At 48.4% G+C, this 23,220-nt stretch overlaps 1 protein-coding gene across 2 annotated transcripts in view; it reads right to left on the bottom strand.

The window, feature by feature from the left end:
* Nucleotides 1-447: 447 nt before the first annotated feature.
* pvrl2l (PVR cell adhesion molecule related 2 like) overlaps nucleotides 448-23,220 on the bottom strand; it is a 58,101-nt gene continuing 35,328 nt past the window's right edge. The window contains exons 7-10 of one of the 2 annotated variants that reach the window (XM_035429551.1): nucleotides 4,803-4,932; nucleotides 4,629-4,686; nucleotides 4,385-4,465; nucleotides 448-4,247 (exon numbers count right to left, since the gene is read on the bottom strand). In XM_035429551.1, coding sequence (XP_035285442.1) covers nucleotides 4,026-4,247; nucleotides 4,385-4,465; nucleotides 4,629-4,686; nucleotides 4,803-4,932 — 491 coding nt within the window. In that variant the 3' untranslated portion in view covers nucleotides 448-4,025. Of the gene's footprint in view, nucleotides 4,248-4,384; nucleotides 4,466-4,628; nucleotides 4,687-4,802; nucleotides 4,933-20,782; nucleotides 22,511-23,220 lie in introns of those variants that run through there. The other variant, XM_035429550.1, reaches the window with a different exon arrangement.

Below are 23,220 nucleotides of genomic sequence, written 5' to 3'. Positions count from 1 at the left end.
AGCTATATAAACAGACTCTTTCTGAAGTTCTCCGCTCTTCAGTTGAACTGCAAAGCATCTGGTGCAAACAGATCCACTCCCGTTCCCACACGTCATTCAGTTGAGCTAACGACTTCTGACATTGAACAATCTCATAACTCACACCGCGTTTCATCAAACGGGTGACTGATGTCTGATGTGAATAATTAAAAGCAGGGTTAATGAATCCTGGGAGACAGATGTCAGGGGAAGGTGATCTCACAAAGAATGCAGACGATGAAGGGACAGGATAGTGGACATCGGGGAGGGACCTGCAGTGGACAGAAATGAGAATCCCAGCCTTCTGCACATTGCCCACCCTCTCCTAATCATTAAAGTTTAGCGATGGGCTAACGCTCCACATACACAACACAGACCCAGTGAAAATGGACAGGCTCTGACCGCAGAGGAAATAAAGGTAGACATATGCATATGGTAACATTTTTATTGGATAAATCAATGACTGACAGAAAATGTGTTTTCACAAACTCATACAAAAAAAAAAGATAAAACATTTAAAACTGTTGTGAAGTTAATTAATTTTTTCCTCGTTTTTGTCTGGCTTCAAACGTCCTTACTGATTAAGCCCGTGTTATTAATCCTTTCGTTAAGACTAGCAAGGGATGCTTCAGTTAAAATGCTAACAAAAAAGAAGGCACAGCCGGTAATGGGAGTGCAACCTTTGCATGTCTGAGTGGCTGAAAGAAATTAGGTTTGGACATGGCCGATATAATAAATAAGAAATTCAAAGCTTTTCACTTCAAAACCTATCAGACAAATACTAAAAGTAAATGAGCTCCAGTGATGGACAAAAAGCTATTACACACGCCCTGGCTACAAAGGCAAAACTGAAGCCAACAGACACCACCAGGCTACAATTTGGTCACAGATTTGAAACATAAACATAAAATGTAAGTAACAGACGGGCTTTCATTTCAAATGCGGAGTAGAAAAGCATCCCCCTCAAAAATTGCGCGCTTCACCCAATTTGCTGCCACTGACTGCTAAACGGGCACATTTTATAATTGTTGCAGTCTTTGAGCTTTTCCATTGGGAAAAGATATTTTAAAATGGAAATAGCTGTAAAAATAAAAACGCCACATAATAATTGTACATATATAAAATAACATTTAGTTCTGAAAGGGAATTGTCAACCTGCTGTCAGTGTTGAATCCCTGCAGTGTATACGATATTAATGAGACAAATTTCTTGGAATGACATATCTTTGGGTCTGTTCGGTTTCTGGACGGAAACTGGTTTTCATTACTGACTGTGAACTGTTTGGATAGCAAACCTTTTATTGTAAGACCAAGAAATTAGACTTGCATCACCAGATTTCCAGGTTCTATTCAACAATAAGCCATTTCATAAAACGGGAAAGCTGTAAGCAAAAACCGTTTCATGCTGCGATAAGCTAATATCATGTCATTTACATTATAAGAATTATCGCCAATTGAGTTAAGAATATATATAGTAAGCCTCATAATGTTTGGAACAAAGACATTTTTTTCTTGATTTGGCTCTGTACTCCACAGGTTTCTCAGATTCTCAGCTTTTATTAACGGGCATGTTTACATCGTTAAGAGGAAAGACAGCACTGATTAGCTCAGTAATCAGTAAACACTAGACTTCAAGTTGCAAACTACTAGGTAGCCACAAATACAGGATGGCCAGGTTACAGTTTGGTAAGCAGCAGCAGAATGAATAGGACAGGTGTTTGGGGGTTTTCTTGATTATGGTGAGAATTCTTTGGTCACCAACTGTAGAGGTCTTCCTGGATCTAAAAGGCCCTTTGCGATTACTGAGCTCACCAGTGCTCTCTTTCTTCTTGATGATGTTCCAAACAGTTCATTTTGGTAGGCCAAAAGTTTGACCTATGACTCTGACTGCTTTCTTTTTCACATTTCTCAGCCTCATAATGGCTTGCTTGACTTTCACTGACACAACTCTAGTCCTTCTGCTGACAAACGGCAATAACCGACTCCAAAGCCAATCAAAAGCCTAGAATCAAGACTAGATGCTGAAAGCTCTTATACTTGCACTAAAGAAGCAATTGAACAAACCTGACTAATCAGAAACACCTGTGAAACCATTTGTCCCAAACATTACGCCACCTTGAAATGGGGGGCAATGTATAAAAAGTTATTTCTACAAAGTGAGACCCAAATGTATTAAAATACTTGTTAATTGTGGGGAGCAGAGCCACATGAAGAAACATATACGCATTTGTCCCAAACATTATGGAGCTTTATATATATATACACACATATATATTTTTCTTTTTTTTCATTTCTGTGGTTTAAGGCCCCACATCTTTCCCAACAAAACTATCTAGGTGCTAATTTATTGAAACACAACATATTTTTCTATTTGTGTACAGTAGATTCATCTTTCAAAAAGAAAACAGTATAAAATAAAAAAGTAAGATATGGCCTTCAAAAAAAGGATTTCAACTTCCATCTGTAAAAAATGGAATTAGAACTGAACTCCAATTCCAGCTCAGATCTGTGCCTGAAGCACTATATATGTGATTGTCTAATATAGCACCAACCATACGCCAGCTGTGGTCTACCATCTTTGCATTAAGTGCCTGTTCAGTTGTAAAAACGGGGCTTCTTCAGTGGGTGGATATGCTGAGGACTCTGAAGTCCGCTCTGACTTAATTTCCATCCTCACCGCAAGCCCCCTTTAAACAAGACGTTCCCTTTCGCAAAAACGACATAGAAAAAACCCAGTTCCTCGGAGAGAAACCGCCTTTTTAAAAAATGATTGTCACATCAACAGTTCAAACATTGCACTTGTCATCGTTTTGGCCTAATTGCATTGGCGAAGGGCGGCGGCTCTGGAGGCTGAGCCGCGGAAGGGAAGAGCCGCGGCTCTGGAGCCGCGTCACGCCCGGGGTTAACCTCTGCTCCCTCTAACCGGCTCAGAACAATCTAACCCCGGCCGCTAAGCCCGACCCCGGCCCGTTATGAGAAAACGACGAAACTGATCTGGGCTCAAAGCCTCAGGGTGTGCGCCAGCGGGGAGCGGGGATGCAGTGCAGCGGGACTCGCTCCCCTTGATTAAATCATTTATAAGACAGCCGGTTTTCGGCCGAGCCAAGCTCTCCTCCCCCCCCACCCCCCCACCCCAACTCCCCGCGGTTCCAAAATACAACTAGCAGGAAACCATGTAAGAGCCAGTCGCAGCCGGTCCAGTGCAGCGGCACAGGCAATGCAGACTCAAGCCTCCCGTGCACCCACAGAGCAGCTGAACTCATCCGATAATCCTCCAACACCATAGCATACCCACAGCGTCGCCATTGTGCTTAAAAACTGGGCTGCGAACGATGCAAAAGAAATTAATAAATTAATTTTTTAAATAGCCCTAAAAATAAACAGTATCCAAGAGCCGGGAGAGCTCAGATGCACCACATGTTTTTAACAAGCCACTAATCATGCCGTGCAAACTCACAGTATATGTACATATAAAATCCACACCGTTGTACATGAAAAATCCAAGAATAAAGACAGCTATAATATACACGTGTGACAAATTTACATTAGATTTTTTTTTTTTTCCGTTTCACAAGCAGTTTCTCTGCACAGTACAGTGCATTCAAAAACAAATACAGGAGACACCTCATGCTATTAATCGATTGATAGCGTTTCACTGGCAATATGCTGATATCATAAACGGCGCATGTAATCTGATAGCAACTGATACCTATATGGAGGGGACTTTGACATGGACTTCCATTACATCATGAGATCACCTTGAACATATACTGTATTAAGAACTGACTAATTGTGTGGCGGCTGGCTGGACACACAGTGTGCTTTCTGAAGTGTGTCGCCGTGTGTTTCCAAAAGCGCCATTCCGTGCCACCGTTCAGCAGTGGTCAATCTGATCGGGGGTGTTATGCAGCGGCAGTGTTGATGACGGTAGTGAAAATGGGTTACGTCCTTGGGTGGCTTTGAGGACCTCCCCCTCACACCTGCCATCCACCCCCCCTTCCCTTATCTCTATACATACATGGCAGCGGACACAAAGCTCCCCTCACGGTTAGACGGGGACAGGGCACCGGGGTCTTGCGCCGCGTCCCGGGACGCCCCGCGTTCGGGTGGGTCGGAGTACGGCGGCAGGGCTTCGCTTTGCGTCTCGCCGTTCCGGCCCTGCGCCGAGTCCTCCCAGCCAGAGGTGGCGCCAACCATGTAGCCGTTTTCCTCCTCGTTTCCATCCAGGTCCTTCAGAAACATCGTGATGTGGATCAATTCCCAATGTACAGTTGTACAAAAAACATTAAACCCTGGTAAACTGACAGGAATCAAACACAACCCCGTTAGCATATGACAAGCAAAGAGGTTGGCGTAGAAGGCGTTACCGTGACGGGCTCGCCGGTCGTCTCATAGTAAACGTGGCTGGCAAGCGGGGGATCAGTCAGTGGGTCCTGGCTCTTGTTCAGCTGTGGGCACACATCAGCCGACCATTACAAGGCTGTGCGACACAGCTGGAGTCACTTCAGATCAATGCAGATTTTCATTAAACCTTGCCTCCCGAAGTTTGACGGTTATTAATGAGAACGCCCTTCCCCCTCTCATGCCCCGAGCCACCGTTCATTAACTCACCATTTCGGTGGAGCCATCGGCCTTCGCTGGGGGCGGCGACTTGTACTTGGGGGGGCCACTGAACGGAAGAGAAAGACAGGGAGAGAGCACGGTTGAGTACCTTGCATCGTTTACCGGGAGCAGGTTGAACAGGCAAAGGGAGAGAACAGGAACAGGGGAAACACAGCCACTCACTCTCCGTTCTCTGCGTTCCGCCTCTGTTTACGGATCATAAAAATGGCAACGATGATGATTACCAGGAGCAGCAGCACGCCAATCACGACTCCGACGATGGTGCCAATCGCAACATCTACCTTCGGCCTCTCTGCAAGAGAAAAGAGAGAGAGAGAGAGAGAATTTTAAATGGATAGTCTTCTCATAAGTACACAGTACAAGCAGAAAGAATGGCACAGAGTTCATAAACTTATTATTTTTCCCGGTAAAAAAGATTTAGCTTCACCCTTGACAAGTCAAAAAAGAATGTTCTATTACAGTTCATCAAGCTGTCTGCTGGAAACATGACAAGCCACCCGCCTGTCAGGATAAATGAGTATTTTAGTCCCGTTTGGGATGGATACATCACATCTACCCACAGTCCCAATGGGTCCTCCTACCCAGGCTGTCTGAGGAGAACAAAGCTGACACTCCAGCAGAACAGAATTAAATCTGCTCATAATGCAGTTCGTGGCTGCTTCTTTCTTTTGACTGGTAGACAAATGTATAATTAGCGCTAATATTCCTCGGCCGAGCACTAGACCTCTGTTATGCTGTTTAATGCTGGTTTCACAGAAGATCAATTTCAATTAGGCCTGCAATCTCTTCTTTGTGACCTGTAATAATGATTGCTCTTTTATTCCACTAAACAAATGGAGAACAAAGCTAAAGCCTCAGTGAAGGCAAAGCCAAATGGGAACCCTGTGTGTTGTGGCCGTCCTTCTGCCCCTGTGCATGACACACTCTACTGGTACTGGAGATGCGGTCCCTCGCGGCTACAGCATCTGCCTCGCGACGCAGCACGTAGAATCGTGACGAGACAGGTCCTCTCATCTCCTGCCCAGTGTGGTTCCTTCAGTTAATTGCGCTTCAGTCGTTCTACGTTTCTGACAGGCTAAGACAAATGACTGCTCTTTTAATTACGGTGAGCAATGCTAATCCACACCGCACAAATGAGCTGACAAACAAATTAAGAAAAATAAGTTGAGAAATGTGTTTACTTTTATTTGGGCCATACTCGGCATTCAATCAAAGGCACGATAAAGCTCAGGGAAAAACAAATTGCAGAATGGAAACCCCTGGGACCAGCTCCAAACGTGAACGCTGGAAGTGGTACGTTTCGCTAAAAAAGGGGGGACAGTCACTTTTGGCCTGTCACCACAAGGGGGCGCATTGTCTCCATAATAACTGAGCGCAAGGGTCTTAGCACGCCAGTATCGTGACTAAGATTTCCTCATTTTTAATCCAATCACTCCGGCGCGAGAGTGCCTTTCTGGCTGATTTTACCGAGAGTTATCATCCTCCTGCAGCACGGCGATGGGCGTGTGCCACCGTAGCGCTAATGAAACAGACAAAAGCAAGCGGACAGGCCACAAAGAAGGCTTTCAAACAGATGGGGGCCAATATCTCAAAATGACAAAGAGGAAGAACGGCGAGCCAGCAAGAAGCCCTAGATCTAAAACACCCAATGAAAACACAAAGGGGGTGTGTCTCCCTGCCCCTGCAGAGATCAATGGAGCGGTCGCCAGATGCACAAACACCTCAACCACTCCACCGGCGAACAGAATGTTCTAGTCATGGCCTCTCTGACCAGTCTGGGCGAATGTCAGAAAGAGGGGATCAGGGCAGGTCCAATCATAAAGATACACATCTGGAAAACGGACACACAACCACTACCGTGTAGGGCTGCTCACAACCGCAGCAAAACTTCGATCCAGGAATGGCTCGCACGCGAAAAATGAGTTCTGAAGATTTATTAAGGAACAAACAGCCGAAGGGGATGGAATGGAAGGAGACTGTGAGATTTTCAAAGGTTCTACTTCCTCCAGAAGGTAGAGTTTGAGTGATGTGGGGGGAAACGACAGCTTCCACTGCTTGTTGAAATGACATTTCCAGTCTTCAGCTCCCCTGCGCAACAACTAACAATCATCTAAAACAGCGCCTTTCATTTTCACAGCTGACCTGCCTGTCCCAACTTCCCCCTTCTACACACTGCTGCTTTGTCTCAAGACAGAGAGGAAACATGCTCGCTCACTGAGACAAATGCAAGAGATCAATTAGCGAGAGAGAGAGAGAGAGAGAGAGAGAGAGAGAAATTGAGGGCAGGGGAAGAAAGGAAACAAAAATTGAGTGGTACGGCAGGGTGAGAGCGAGACAGATTGAAGATTGAGGGGGAGAGAGAGATAAACAGAAAAAGCAAGAGAGACAGACGTTGAGACTTGAGGGAGAAAGATAGACAAGCAACAGAGAAGTCAATGCAAACAGATAGCAGAAGGATCCATTTTTAACAGCTGTAAGGGATAAAGAAACGATTCAGACTGCTAAGATCGCGCACGCAAGATATGCAAGAGTGAAATCTGTTGACATGGAGGCATTTTTATGTTTTTGCCACAGTGTACTTAGCTTCCCAAAGAAGATTACAGCTGACGTTCACTTCTCTTTAAAAATGCTCACCCCACCCTCCCTGCAAACTGTCCTGGAGTGTTTCTGCTTACTTACCCCAGTTACTCCCACCCAATCCACTTTGACAGTCATTGTTGATTGGTCAGTGGCCAGGTTGAGAACCTTACTGATTCAGCAAATGAGGGGCCTCTTACCATCTGCTGTACACATGCAGGGTTTGAATGTTTTCAAAGCCAGTGATGACTCCATAACCGCAAGCTACTTCATAGACATTTTACAAAAAAAAGTAGCAAATGTGAATATCAGATTTCCATGTAGTCACTGTGTACGTGTTTCCACAGCGCTGTCGCTCAAGGGTCCTCGTTGATGATTTAAGGACGGGGCTGTAAATCACGTCGCCGTGCCAGGAAAAAACAGCGAGTCGTTTCTGACTTCCTGGACCGGCTCCTAATGAGGTCAGGCCTGTACGCAGTCGGGAGACACTTAGACCAGGCCGCCATGCTCCGGCACTCTCCGGCCCGAGTGGATTGGTTTCCTGGTAACCCAATGAATAAGTAATCAACTGAAAGAGTTTGTGGAGCCGCAGAGTGACGAAGGGTGAAGCACGAGCATTCAAAGGGCAATTGGGCCTATTCGCCCTCTCTTATATAAGCATTCCACAGCTACTGAAAAACTGATGTGCACATATTTTGTTGATATCCATTTTAGGCTCCAGAATATTACAGAAGAGACTGAAGCGCCAGAGGTGACAGCAGCCTGAAGTGCTCACCTGCGCTGTCACCGCGGGCGGCGTGCGCATTTAAACACCGCCGTGCTAATCCGCGGGGATTCCTGACCCGAGACCGTACCTTTAAACGGTCTGGGGATCAGGCCGCCGCCGCCGCCACCGCTAGTGACTCAGAGTGCGCGTGCGAGTCTTAAACCGCTCGCCAAGCGATGCTTATCGCTCTGTTCTCAGGGGGCGCGGCTCACTTCCTGCGACTGTCACATTCGATCACCGCACAGGGGAAGCGGGGGGGGGGGGGGGGCGTCTCTCAGCGCCCCACGTGCAGCAGGCCGTTCCCGCGCCAGACCCGTCCCGTCCCGTCCCTTCTGGGGAGCCCAGGAAGCGGAATAGCAGAGACTCCAACTGCACTCTGGGAGGGCTGCAGCGCTAGGCTAGGCTTTGGAGTGTTTCACATTCTAATAATATGTTTTATTTATATAGCACTTTACATATATATATATATATATATATATATAATATATATATATATATATATATGCTTTACATGATAATGTCAAATTGAACCTTATTTTTTAGCGCTGCAATGGCCATTTGTTGGCCAATGAGTCCGCACACTTTGTTTCCGTGGCCTAAACAGGCTGAAAGGAGGCCACAGAGCCCTGCAGACAGTGCGGCTGCCCAGCGCTGCTTTCTGGGGTCCCTCCTTCACAGCAGGCCCGGGACACCAGCGCGCAGTCGCCTTCGGACTCCGAATTACCCGTTGGGCGGCCATCAGCAGCCCTGCGATGTAAAGTGGGGCGAAGCCGTCCTGACGCACGCAAACCCGGCCTGTCACATCAGGGATCTGGCGCGGCACCACGGTTTTCTGGAACACTCTGCCCGGGGAGCCGCCAAAGCGCATTCGGTCGAGTACAAACACCGGTGGCCACCGCTCGGCTTCGCTGTTTTTTCCCCCCGAAAAACCCTCTCCGCCCGCAGAGTTCCCTGACTTTTTTATCCGGCTGATTATTGCCTGCAGCTGTAAGAGATAATATTGAACTTTGTGACCCTGTGACAGCTCGCCCCTCCACCCCCACCCACGCCCAGCCTCCGAAGGAACAAGCAAAAATACAAAACCTCTTTATAAGTAAGTGCTGCACAGTCTGACTTTAAAAGAGGAGAGATGAATGCCGAGGTTATTCATCTTAAAAATGTGGACGGGCAATTTTCCCCGACTGATTCCTCATTTATTCTGAACACCACTCCAGTCGAAACCCTTTGTCGGAGCATAAATACAAAGGCAAATCCGCAATAATGAAGAGCGCCCAGCGGTTCCCCCCTTTGTGATAATTTTACAGGTTCATCTTTTCCCACGCGCTCGTTTTTAAATTACTCGCAGCCGTCCGTACGTCCTTCGCATTAGGAAAATAACCGAAACGAGGAAACGAGAGGCCAGCGTTTCGCCGCCGCGGCGGCCATTTGCCTCAATGCCGTATCGCTGAGAAGTTTTTTTTTTTTTTTTTTGCCGAGCTTCATTACAAGACGGCGCTCGCGCTCCTGTCCCGCCGCTCTCTCGTTCCCTGCATCACATCACTCCGTCGCTCCATTCATCAGGAGGCCTCTTTCGCCCGCCGTGATGAGAGCCGTTAAGCGGCGGGAATGGGGCCGCGCTTGGCTCGGTAGCGTTATTTCCTCCCGGTGCGATCGCGGTCTGCGGTGCCGGCTGCGGCCCAGCCTCTCGATGACCGGGCGGCCGCGGGAGAAGCTGCTCAGCCGGCGGTGTAGCGCCAGGGCTTTTTCCAGCGCGCGCATTCCACACCAGACCCTGCCGTAACAGCCGCTCCCGACCTCCGCTCTCCAAACGGAGAGACGCGCTGACCGACCGTCTTGAAATTTTTTGTTTCCATGCCTGGGTCGATATGTGAGCTGTATCATACATTTACACTGAAAACCAGAATAGACGTGAAAGAGAGAGAGAGTGTGTGAGAGAGAGAGTGAGAAAGAATAAAAATAACGGCCAAATCTAAATAAGATGTAGTCTGAAGACTGAGATACCAGAGGACGTCTGCATGATTTTTCTATAATTTTACTTGATTAGCACTTGCTGTGCACTTGTCTAATTGCTGTATGACTGTGATTTCCTTCACAATTGTCCCTCTTCTTCCTGAGTGCATTGATGACATCATAGCTCGCCGCAGGTTGTCATGTGATCTGCCACAGTTCCTCTCCTGATGGACGTGCTGCCTGAAGCAATGTGATACAGGCACTCCATGTTTGAAACAGCCTGCAAGAGCTCCCATAGATATCACAACAGTCAGACACACAGACACACTGCAAGGGATTAGCGCGCGCACACACACACACACACACACTCACACATGTTCTGTGCACTCCACATACACAAAATCACAGTCACAAACACTCACAGACTCAAACACTTGGGTGCACACACATTCTTTAAGTAAAATAAACACTGAAGCCCCTTACATTTTTAATATCAGGGATTCCTTAAACCTTGACACATACAAACGAAAACACACTCGCACATACAAATACACACCTTTCTTTGCCCATTCACAAATGAGCTAACTAGACTAACTAGACATTAGACGTCTACAATGTTCACAATAAACTTTTAGACTAAAACCATGCTGAACAAGGATTGCCATCCTCAAATTAATAAAATATCATGTTACTAATAGATCTATTTTTTTGCATGTAGATATATTTGAATACAATGTGGAACTCAGGAAACTATTCCAACATCCCTCAGAAGTTCAAATCTTTTCTTCCAAGCCCTCCTTCTATTAATCCCCTCGTGAACCAGATTTCTTTTTAAGCCATGTCAGAATACTCTGTTCCTTTTTATAGCAACAGCATGTCATTGAGATTCTCCAGGTGTAAAACTATCATCACTATTCTGATCAGGACCTGTGTCCATTATACAATTAAGCACACACACTCGCATGCATGCACACAAACACACAACACAGACTCACACACACACACACACAGAAAGAGAAAGAGAAATGATACTGCTAGCATAAGCTTGTACACAGGAACATTGATGCATGTAAATGTGTGAGCATCTCAGCTGCCTCGGAGGGCGAGTTGATCGTTCTCATGGGCACCAATCAGGAGCGCAACTAACGTGAGCAAAAGCAACAACACATCTGAGAAACCCCATATCAGTCAATCAAACTGGCTCTGAAACGTCCCCATTACACGCTGCGTTTAAAATGGGGAAATTCCAACAGAAGCATCAGGTCTGGCGTGTAACAGTCGCGTACATTCACGGAGGAAAAGGTATAAATTAATGCCACAGGAAAATATGAAGGGCTGTCAGCTCCTCAAAAGGATCAGCGCCTGTTTTTAAAAATGCACCGCCGAGCTCAGGTTCTTCAAAAACAGAAGACCTGCGCACGCTGACAGCTTGGCAGCTGAGCCGAAATTCAGAAATTCCACGGTGAAGAGTTTGAAGCGTGTCACATTCAAGAAGGTGCCGGAAGCACGGGAAGCACTGACACATAATGACACCCTGCAGTGGGAGGGCACCACCTTCATCCGAGCGAAAACACGCAAGGGCTGCCGCTAGATTGAAACATTTCAAATATCTGAAATATGGAGACTTTTTCTTTTTTTTTTTCAATTTTTTATGAATGTGTTCTCGATATTGCATTGCATTTGCATGCAAATGTGCGGGCTTTATGGAAAATGATTTGGCATGCTTTTCAGAACGTGCCACTCATTTCTCTGGAGCCCGGAGTACAATCCAGCACAATAAAGGCATCTGAGCAGGATATTTTATGCGCAAACTATTGAACATCTACAGCTTCTCCCCTGTGTGCCGATGTTAGGAGACGTATGACACTGATGAAAAAACAACCTGACAGACAGTACATGGTTGGACAACATAACGCCTTTGCTTTATTTAAGACTAATTGGTAGCTGCTTGCCACTGATGGTTCATTTGAATACTTTTTCCTGGGGCTCTTTATTTAAAAAAAAATGTTACATTATACACAGTTCTATCGGAAAAAATCTAAATTGACATTCAAACTATCTTTAGACCAACAATCTGAGGACTTTTGGAAAGAGAAAAATCTTTTTAGAAGCAGCCTTCAAAACACATCAAAATTTCCCCTTTGAACGTCCACTTATTCCTACACAAACCCATTCTACTAATTACTAATTCATTTGGTTACCAGGAAACAAGTCTGTGCAGATACAGTGCTGTCTGGTGTTAATGTCTTGGAATAGATGCCAGTCCTCCAACCTCATTAGGCATGGATCCAACAGACAAATCGAGCAGGTTCGGGCAGCAGGCAAGCTGGTCTGTACAGACAGACTCTTCTAGAACAATCTCATCCACGGATCTGATGACCCAAACACTTAACCTAATTTGTATAAGCTAGCTGCTGTTGAAGGACGTCAGCCACATGGACGGGATTGTACGTTTCAGACAAATGTGTCTTCATCACTCTTGGGCAACACCAAACTGAGGGACAAGCCAGGCGTTTGAACTGAATATGACTCAGAAACACTCAATTCTTTATTCTGAGGATAAAAATAAACATAAAATGGCATCATGCGAGATATGAAAGATTGCAGAGATAGGTGTTACTCCCTGTAACGTGACACACTATATGTTGACACATTTCTCATGAGTGGCATACATTATGCTATTATCCTGTTCTAGTTCATCTGACTGACTTATACCTATTTGTTTCAACCCATTATTTTCTCTATTAGCATACACTTTACATATCACATACAGTGAGTTCCATAATGCACACACACAGACACACACACACACACACACACACATATATATATATATATATATAGTTCTCTTTTCAGGGAAGAATGTCTGTTTCAGTAAAAGTACTGTAAGCATCAACCTTTGCCTTATCAGACAGAGCGGAACCATCAATTGCAAATGGGCGCTTTTTTATTTTTTGCGATAACCTTGCTCCAACATAAAAGTCAACACATCTGAACTACATTTCAACTCTGAGCCCACTGATCATGCCCGATGGCATCATTGCTAAGCTGAGTTTGAGCTGCAGTAAACAGAACAGAAAAATGTTAAGTCACAAAGGACAAGGTCAACATTCAAGAGCAATCACATCCCTTCCCTTCTGTTAGTACAAATGCTGCACCTTCTATCCCTGTCACAGGTTTTATTCCTGTTACAGAATTAGACAGAAGCATCTGTGAAGACTGAGGAAGACAGAAGAGGAATCAGAGGCAAAGGGACAGTCCCATCCTGCTCCTATGATGTGCCAGAGTGAGCATGTGGTGGTGATTTCCGTGTGCTCCTTTTCTAAATATACGACCATCCATATTCACCCTTATCCGGGGCTTTACATGGCCTACATTTTATGCCTTGTCCATTCATCCTGCTGCAGATTCACTGAGGGTGCTCACTACCCTGTCCTTCTTAAAATGGCAGGCCGGGTAATTAACCCTCCAATCAGGTTGCATATTTCCCTCAATAAAGGTCTGTCACCTCCTCGATGGCTACGCTGTTCCATTCACCCCCTCTATAGCTACACTGTTCCATTCACTCCCTCTATAGCTACACTGTTCCAATCACTTCCTCTATAGCTACTGTGTTCCATTCACCCCCTCTATAGCTACACTGTTCCATTCACCCCCTCTATAGCTACACTGTTCCATTCACCCCCTCTATAGCTACACTGTTCCATTCACTCCCTCTATAGCTACACTGTTCCAATCACTTCCTCTATAGCTACTGTGTTCTATTCACCCTCTCCATAGCTACACTGTTCCAGTCACCCCCTCTATAGCTACACTGTTCCATTCACCCTCTCTATAGCTACACTGTTCCAGTCACCCCCTCAATAGCTACACTGTTCCAATCACTTCCTCTCTAGCTACATTGTTCCATTCACCCCCTCTATAACTACACTGTTCCAGTCACCCCCTCTATAGCTACACTGTTCCATTCACTCTCTCTATAGCTACACTGTTCCATTTACCCTCTCTATAGCCACTCTGTTCCAGTCACCTTTTTGATAGGCACTCTGTTCCAGTCACCCTCCCTATAAACACAAAATCTGTGCAAGCCACCACCTCTACAGCCGCTGGCTCTCTCTGCCTTTGCGACCGCAAACAGGAGGTCAAGTTGCCAAAACACATAACCATGGTGCAAAAACCATCGCAATGAGAAGAGGCAGATAAAGTGACCCCCCCCCTTCCTCTAGTCTCTAATGCACACAGTGTGCTCACAGTACCCCACAGCCCTGTGAGCTGCAGCCACTCAACTGTAACACGGCCGTGCCAGCAAACACACACTATCAGCGGTCCGAGCTGCAGCCCCTCCGCTGTGGCATGGCCGTGCCAACACACACAGTATCAGTGCCCGCGGCGCTGCTTCTCTCCTCCTAATCCCCTCCACACTTCAGAGAACCCGGCCACCCAGGCCATTCAGCGGGGCGGATTATTCCGGAAAAGGAAGTGGCTCAGAGCCTCGCGGAGGCACGGGCCGTACAGGACGGCGTGGCGTGAGGCCCGTGCGATGCGCCACGCGGCGCAGAGGCACGCTGCACGAATCGGCGGCGGTATCCAGCCGCGCACAGCAGGCCAGCGGCAAAGGGGAGGGAACGCAAATGAACACAGACCCCCCCCCCCACCCCCCCTCACGAGTCCTTCACAGGAAATCAGCCAGGCCAGGTGATCCATACCCGTCTCCCCCCCCCCTCCCTCCTTCCCTCTCTCCCCCTCATCAGTCTACGTTGACACAGCCTTGAATGGCGCGAGCGAAGGACACGGACGTCCTCCTCCTCTCCCTCCCTCCCCTGCCGTCCACGGCTCCGCCGGCCCCGGCAGCGCGGCCTCACGCAGCCAATCAGGTTCACGGTTCGGTGGAGCGAGACCAGGTTTGCCCAGAAAGAAGTAAAAAACACACAGCGGCTTTGTGTTCTCTCAGTAACTGTAATGGTGGTTTAAAAAAAAAAGTTGAAATGTGAGTGGGAGTGAGGGAGAGGGATGAGTATATCAGAGAGGAGGGTGCGAACGATAAGAGAAAGAGAGAAGAAAGAGCCGTTGGGCTAAAAAAGGAGACTGGGAAGAAGAGGTGGATTGTTTGGAAAGTTGTTTCATCAGACTGAAGAAGAAGAAGAAGATGGTTCTTCTGGTAGGGAGGGGAGAATGAGTCAGGTTGGTCAGCAAGATAAAAGCTGGCCATTCCCTCCCCAACTAATACACTCACACAACCCACACATACACAACCCCCACACACCACACACACACACAAACGCATACACACAGAAACACACACAACCCACAGGCACATACACACAAACACACACACACACACACACACAAATGTACACACAAATGGCCATCTCCATACCATCTCAAATGGTGCCTTTACCGCATGATGATTCACCAACAGGCATCATGAGCTGAGTAAAGATTTGTTTGTTGGTTTTTGGCTATTATTATTATTTTGAACAAAGTTGCCAGCGGAGGGAATGGTCTGACCGTTGGGATGCGTGTGGGCAGCAAGGCAGTGGATGAAACACTGAAAAATCCTCAGCAAGCCTGCAGCCAGGCAGGCAAACACACACACACATGCCCACATGCATGCACGCACACAAACACACACGCGCCCGCACGCACGCAAACACACACATACACTGTACACAAATACACACACACGCATACATGCGCACAAGCACACACACACATACACAGACCACATATACACTGTACGCAAACACATGCACAAACACACACACACACGCCCACACGCATGCACGCACACAAACACACACACACGCCCACACGCATGCACGCACACAAACACACACACACGCCCACACGCATGCACGCACACAAACACACAAATACACACACACACATACATGCGCACAAGCACACACACACATACACAGACCACATATACACTGTACGCAAACACATGTACAAACACACGCACACACATACATGCGCACACACACACAGACCACACCACATCGAATTAATTTCCATCTCACGCATCTATTCATAGAAGCAGAAATAAATGCACTGTGTATGCTTGCAGATGCACACATATTTACACATACACATGCATGCCCACATACAGGCAAGCACACACACACACACACACACAACTAGAATGCTCTGACCCAGGCACTGCAGCCACAGCCTAGAGAAGGAAAACCCAAAGGACGTCCATGGCTATGTTGTTTCAGGAAGTCAGGTCACACACGTGTTAGAAAGGCAGTGGATTTCCTTCTTTTCCTCCACGGGGGAACCACAGGCCTTAAAACCCCTGCAAGGGACAGCACAGCAAGACGCTCTAACCAAGTCACCGACCTGGCTTCCTGCAGACGCTGCGAGCTCGCAAGCAAGTAATGAATTCTCACTCTGCCAAACCACTTCCAGTCTAATAATGAATGTGAATTTATATACACAATAAATACTGAATTACCTCAAGCTAAAATCAGACCCTTCCACACACACTGCCGGCTGCTCTTTATATCGTGATATCCTTCCGCAGAACAAGCCCGGCTCGGCATGCGAAGCCTCCACACCGGTCCTTTGAGTCTGACCAGGCTGCTGTAGGCCATTTAGCTATCAATCCACGTCCGCCCACTCGGGCTCGGTCCCGCGGTGAAGGAGAAACCGCCAGTCCTCCATCCATCACCGCGGCTTTAGCGCGCCCCGCAGAAAGCCGCGGCTCGCGGCGCCCCACGCCGCCGTCAGACCGGCCCCCGCCGATACGCTGATGCCCGGGCGACCCCGCCGGCCCGCCGGCCCTCGGCCGGACCCTGAAAAACCAGGGCCCCTCCGGACCCCTGACCCGCGGCGCGCGGCCCGCCGACGCTCCCCGCCCGCGTTCAGAAAGAGAGCGCGAGCGGCGAGACCGGCGGAGCAGCCAGAGCTCGCCCTTTCAGGAGCTCAACGCACTCCTCCAGCAGGGGCAGCCGGGAGGGCGGCCATGTTCCCTCGCGGGGGCGATTACTCACATTAGGTTCCCGGCTCTCTGGGTATTACAGCACACTGACCATGCTGGGGAACCTGCCTCCATTCACAATGCTTTCACCGACCGCGTTTTCCTCCCACTGCCGACGTTACAGGTAGGAAACTAAGCATTTCGCTGCACCTCCTCTGTGCCGAAAGAGTTCCCGAAACGCCTCGATGAGCATTAACAAGAAACTAAATTAGCACTGGATCAGGCCAAGCAAAACAAATAAATAAATAAAATCGACTTGAATGGGGACTTAATTGAATAGTGTTTCACGCATGAAGTAAATATACCAGCCACCTCTCTGTGCATTATATAGGTTTCACATAAATTAATCAATTAACGCGGTCAATACAAGAATGTCACAGGCCATTGGTTACCAGAGTTGGAAGCATGTGCTCCCAAGGTTATTTGCCTATCGGCCTATTCAGGTCAGATGCATTACTCGCCAATGGCAGAGGCAGGGCTTTCAGTGTTAAAACACACACACAGAAGCTGAAGATCTGGTCAGCACGTAGATAATCTGTGGTCACATTGGCCCGTTGATTTCAGGAACGCGCCCACTGATTTGTAAATAAATGGTGCGTCCAACAGAGCACTTTCCCGGGTTTTTATTTCCCCTGCTGCCCCGCAGGTTAATCGCTCGCCAGCGTGAATCACAGAATAAAGTGTGACGGCGCGGAGGCCCGGAAAACGCAGTAGATCCGGATAAAATAAATAAGCCGCTGTGACAGGTGGTTTGTGTATCGATTCGTCTGAGCGCACACTCTGTGCTTTGCTATACGCGCGCGCTGTGAATGTGAGTGATGCTTTCAGGCCCGGGTTCACTCCAGGGTGCCCTTGGAAGAAAATATTTAGGGCTTGTTAAAAAAAAAAAAAAAAAACGGTAACAATTAAAGCCTTTGTTATTGGGAGAGCTCGCTGCCACATAATGTGGCCTTCTTCTGAGAAGGGAGGGACAGAGATTCTGCATTCCAGAGTGATTAGTCGCCAAGGCCAGCATCGTCAGCCACCGTTACACGCCTGTCTGGACACAAACAGGACCGGAGACCCAAATACAGTGCATTACAGCACAGGCGAGGAGACCCACCATACAAGAGGCACTGGCCTGCAGTACAACCAGCCGAGGATTGTAATATTCACAATACAACCAATCGAGGATTGTTATGTTCACAGTACAACCAATCGAGGATTGTTATATACACAGTACAACCAATTGAGGATTGTTATATTCACACTGTAACCAATCAAGGATTGTTATATTCACAGTACAATCAATCGAGGATTGTTATATTCACACTGTAACCAATCAAGGATTGTTATATTCACAGTATAACCAATCAAGGATTGTTATATTCACACTATAACCAATCAAGGATTGTTATATTCACAGTATAACCAATCAAGGATTGTTATATTCACAGTATAACCAATCGAGGATTGCTAACTTCAGTTGTAATCCCGGCCCAAACCACTGTTTAGAAAGAAACTGAATTAATCAATGGGGAAGAATCAATCTGAGTCTACAAGTTAGAGAGGACCTGAGGGAGAGATGTGAGGGTGACACGGCTCCTTTCAATACTAGCGAGGATCATTTAGGCAGACATCCCTATCCTAGTGTCTAACAAAGTCCATTTTTCTCAAAATATAACAATATTGCCACTTGCGGGAAGAGGCCATTGTTTCTGACACTAAAAGCAAGGATTGTATATAAAAATCTATAAATCTCTAAACCTCCCGGAATGAGCAAAACTAAAGCTCTCCAACTGCACTGCAGAAAAAAAGCCAACCTGAAATTATGACACTACTCGTTCTTTATGGGACCATCAGCCTACCAGCAGGAAAGGGCTCAGGGGAACCTACATTTTCTAAAAACAAAAGCCAATTGCCCACACAACAAACAGCCACAAATTATGCCAGTTAAAAAATAAGATAGTTTAATTGCAACCAAAATACAAAAATAAAGTGACACAAACATCTAAAACTGCAACTAAATATTTGTGTGAAAAAAAGTTTCGCAGACAATGAGAAGACACCACCATTTCGAAAATGTACATCTTCCAGTGGGGACCTTATCACACTTTTTAAAAGTCTTTGCCAGTGATTATTATTGAAATTCTGCAGTTAAAAAAAACCATTTGTGAAAGAAAAAAAAAAACATTTGACAGAAATGTACAAAGCCCACAGCAACAGTGATGAACGAAATGTGAAATGTAATTTCATGGCTTATCAGTTACACATTTACACTAAACTACAGTATGCGTGGAGGGGAAATGAGATAGACTCAGCTGGGGTTCAAATGTTAAGGCTTTGTTTCGTCATCAAAGAGGAACCGCAGATCTCTCAGCCAATTTATTTTTAAAAAGAGGAACCTATTAACCGGGACTGGATTGGGGGGGACAGGGAAGGACAAGGGGGGGGGGGGGGCATCCCAAGCTGCCTCTATTGTCTCGGTCCTCCATTGTTCTGCATGCGGTGACAAATCGGTTCTTCCAGCAAAAGATCTGTCCGACAGTTTGTACTTCAGTGTGAAGACTCCGAGTCCTTTTCTAGAAGGTTCCAGTAGAGCAGGGGGCCCCAGGTCTGTGGCTTGGAGAACAGCAGGGTGTGTGGTTTTGATGTCATCTTAAAATAGCAGACCAATTTAGAGCCAAGAAACCAAGTGAACGAGGTTAAGCAAGCACTCTTCTACTTTACTCTCTCAGGTGCTGAATGACAACAAACTGCAGACCCTGTGACTCATCAGGCCTGCAGAAACCATCTCAGTGTTAAGGGGGTGGGGGGAGAGGGGCAGGGAGAACTACAGGTGTCTTATCTTCAACCAAATTACAATGTTATTTCCCCATTGTAAGAGAGTTGTTCCCATCAACACAAAGGTGTGCTTCAAACAGATGTTTATCCAGCGTATGTGTATGTGTGTTCACTTAAGTTCAAATAGTCCATTTAATAAGTACTGACATACACTTACATTCCAATTTTTTTGTTTTCAGTCATTCACATTAAACCTCAAATACCATCTGCATTTACACCAAAGATAACTTCCTCTCACAGATACACAATGAAAAAGACCTACGTGTATACGGTAAATACACCTTACACCGATATATACACAACTCACACCTTTCACTGAAGAACACAACCACCATTTATTTAAGAAGATCATCATTCTCACAGACAGCACAGGAAATAAAGTCAGCGGTATTCTTCACTGCGACGCAGCCGCGAACATGAGGCATCGCACACTGTCACGCCAGAGCGGGTTCACCGGCCGAACGACGGCGCGGTACGGACGCCCTCGTCCTCAAGGCGTGCCGTTCCCCGGCCGTGCCCGAGACGTCCAGAGGCGTGCGCCGTCTCAAGGCGCGCTCTAACGCTCGCTTGCCAACAAAATATTTGATCTGCGTCGATGATAAACGGGCCCTGACCCAGTGCCCCCTTCATTAACACTTGACCAGCTGCCCAGATTCTTGCCTTTCAGAATCTTCAGTCAACATCGCTTAAGTTGGGAGGGGACGACGCTGCTGGCAGGAGCCGCCGGATTGTGTGTCCCACAAACGAGGGGCGGGCGAGCGGGCGAGAGAGCGAGCTCGGCCTCCCTTGCGCGTCTTCTCTCGCGCCGTCGCACTGGAAGGCTACGATGTGTGCTACGTTCCAACGGCGTGCGTGCGTGCGACATGTTGGCACGCTGAATGAAACCGATCGCCATGTGCTGTACTACTTTATCATTAAGGACACCAAGCGTACCGAACAAATACAGCCGTTATACAGATCTGCTTCGCTGACCGCATGATTCGCACCCCGGGGTATTCACGGGGCTCAAGTGTAAGAGACAACCCCCCCGACCCCCCCCCCCCCCCCCCCTCCTTCTCCACCCGCTGCCCGCTTGGCTACCTTCGCGTCGGCCCCGGGCGCCAGGCTAACGCTGAGATAATCTATGCGCGAAGGGCGACCAATCAAAAGCAGCAGGTGCCTCACCTGCCCGGCCAGCGCGCGGCTGGCGTTGCGCCCGACATGGAGATGAGCGCGACAGCAGGTGGTCGGCCTCCCTGCAGACGGTGTGCACTCATCTCGGACGAGCTCGCGGTCGGCGCCAGCCCCACGAAAAGGGCCGCGTGAAGAAGGGAGCCGCTCTCTCCGCCGGGCTCACTCTCACACTCGCTGCAGCACAGCGCTAACCTAAACACACTCACACAGGCTGGCGGTACAGCTAAACAACCACTAACGTCTGAGCAAAAGCTAAAATGTGCGCGCGGAATGTAAGACTTCATAATCAACACTGAATCTCCTCCCGGATGATACCTCAGCGCGTACGCCAATGAAATGAGGGGAGGGAGGGGGACACGTTCGCGTTCTCAAACGTGGGGCGTGAGCGGTGGGCACGCATGGCAGACGCAACCCGAACACTGGCAGAGGCCAGTCCATACAGCAGGGAGAAGGTGGAGGAAACCACAGAGCGGGTTCTCAAACCAGAGCGGCCACGGCTGCGCCACCGCTCTATCAAGCAGTCGTTTGTTTTTCCCCTGCCCCTTGTCACAATGCCCACGGACGATTTAACATGAAACAGACAACAAAAACAATACTAAAAATGCTCCGAACAGTTCATTCTCCGGCGGGGTAGCTTAGAGCAGCAGTTACGGGGTTGTTTTGATATGTTCTGGAGCAAGAGTTTTCTGTCGAAGATGTTAGGAAATGCTTAAGTTCTTTGTCAGGCAGTGGAACCTTTATTCTAGTGGCAGGGTGAATGTTGTTTCTTAATCCTCTTCACGTTTGGAGCTTCTAGACGAGAGGAACAAAATTCAGCGATTTGAGGGAGGTTTTTTTTTCATGACGTCGTTGTTCTCTCCGAAACACCATTTTGTGTTTTCTAGTCCTCCGTGTATTGGTCACTCTCTTTGCCTCTCATGTGGGCGCTCCCTTTTTTGGGGTGAAATCTAAAAGGAAAATCTTGCGTAAGGGGAGGGGGCTGGGCCCCGCCCGAGGAAGGCTGACTGATGGCCTGGCTCCTCCCCCCTCCCCCGTCCTTCCCGCCCCCCCTGCTCCTCTATCTCTAGACGTAGACGGCAGTCCGGGAGATGATGGAGCCGTCCCTCTGCGACTCCATGTCGTCGTCCAGGTAGCCGCTCATGTCGTCGTGGCGACGGATGTGGAGGGTGGGGCCGCTTCCCCCGAAGTGGTCGTATCTCTCCTCGTCTTCGTCCTCTATGTCCTCCATCTGGGCCAGCCGGTCGAACTTCCTCCGCTCCGCCTCGTCCATCTCGCTGCTCAGCAGGATGTCGTGGGCGGTGGGGGTGGAGCCGTACAGCTGCAGGTCGTTGGCCTTCTCCGTCAGCGTCCCCGGCTCGCCCTCCCGGTAGGTGTAGATGGGGCCGTTGTTGTTGCCCCCGCCGCCTCCCGCCCCGTTCTTGTTGGCCTTCTTGCCCCCGAAGGGCCCCGGGCCGCCGTTGCCCCGGTAACCCCGGTGCCTCCGGCGGCCGAGGGCCACCAGCGCGGCGGCCAGGCCTCCGAGCAGCAGGAGGCCCAGGAGCCCGCCTACGACCGCGCCCGCCACCAGCCCGGTGTTGGAGGGGCTGGCCCGAGGCTCTGCAGAGGAGGGGGTGGGGCACGGAGGGGGGGGGGGGGGGGGGGGGGGAGGGGGAGAGAGAGACAAAATGGAGCCATTGCTGGGATAGCGCATCCTCAGTTCGGCGGGCGGCGGCGGCGGTCTGCTCTGTCTGTGGGATTTCGGCTCGAGATTTGGGGTGTCTGTCACGCCAGTGTTTTTTTTTGCCTTTTCCTGCCCCGTGACCTCATCAGCAGGCCGTGCGGTGTGAGCCCAGTATGCAGGTCCTCTTGTTTTTTTTTTTGCTCTTTATTTTAACTGAGAGGTCGGCCGCCCGTGAGACAGCATGGAGCTCTGAAGCTTTTACTACCGGAACAATGGATAACACGCACACAGACAAAGAGAGGGAGAGAGAGAGAGAAAGAGAGAGAGAGAGGGAGGGAGAGCGAGAGAGAGAGAGGGAGGGAGAGAGAGAGAGAGAGAGAGAGTGAAGGATACAGGGAGAGAAAATGATTCACAGAGTGCAAGAACACAGAGGAGACTTTCATACATAAATCTGGAAGTGTGGACAAAGCCGTGCCTCCCTCCCTCTCCCCCGGACGTGGGGCGGGACTGGGGGTTTTTTGGGGGGGTAGAGGGGGGCTGGGTGGGCAGCCTGCCCATTCTTGCCAAACGCAGGGAAGGGGGGGCAGCGGAGACAGAGACGGAGAGCCCCCCCCCCCGCGTGCGCTTCAGACCGCTCCACACCCAG

This window comes from Anguilla anguilla, chromosome 8 (genome assembly GCF_013347855.1).
Source record: "Anguilla anguilla isolate fAngAng1 chromosome 8, fAngAng1.pri, whole genome shotgun sequence".
Taxonomy (NCBI): domain Eukaryota; kingdom Metazoa; phylum Chordata; class Actinopteri; order Anguilliformes; family Anguillidae; genus Anguilla; species Anguilla anguilla.
Note: the sequence above shows the minus strand (reverse complement) of the source record. Positions and strands in the feature narration are given on the sequence as shown.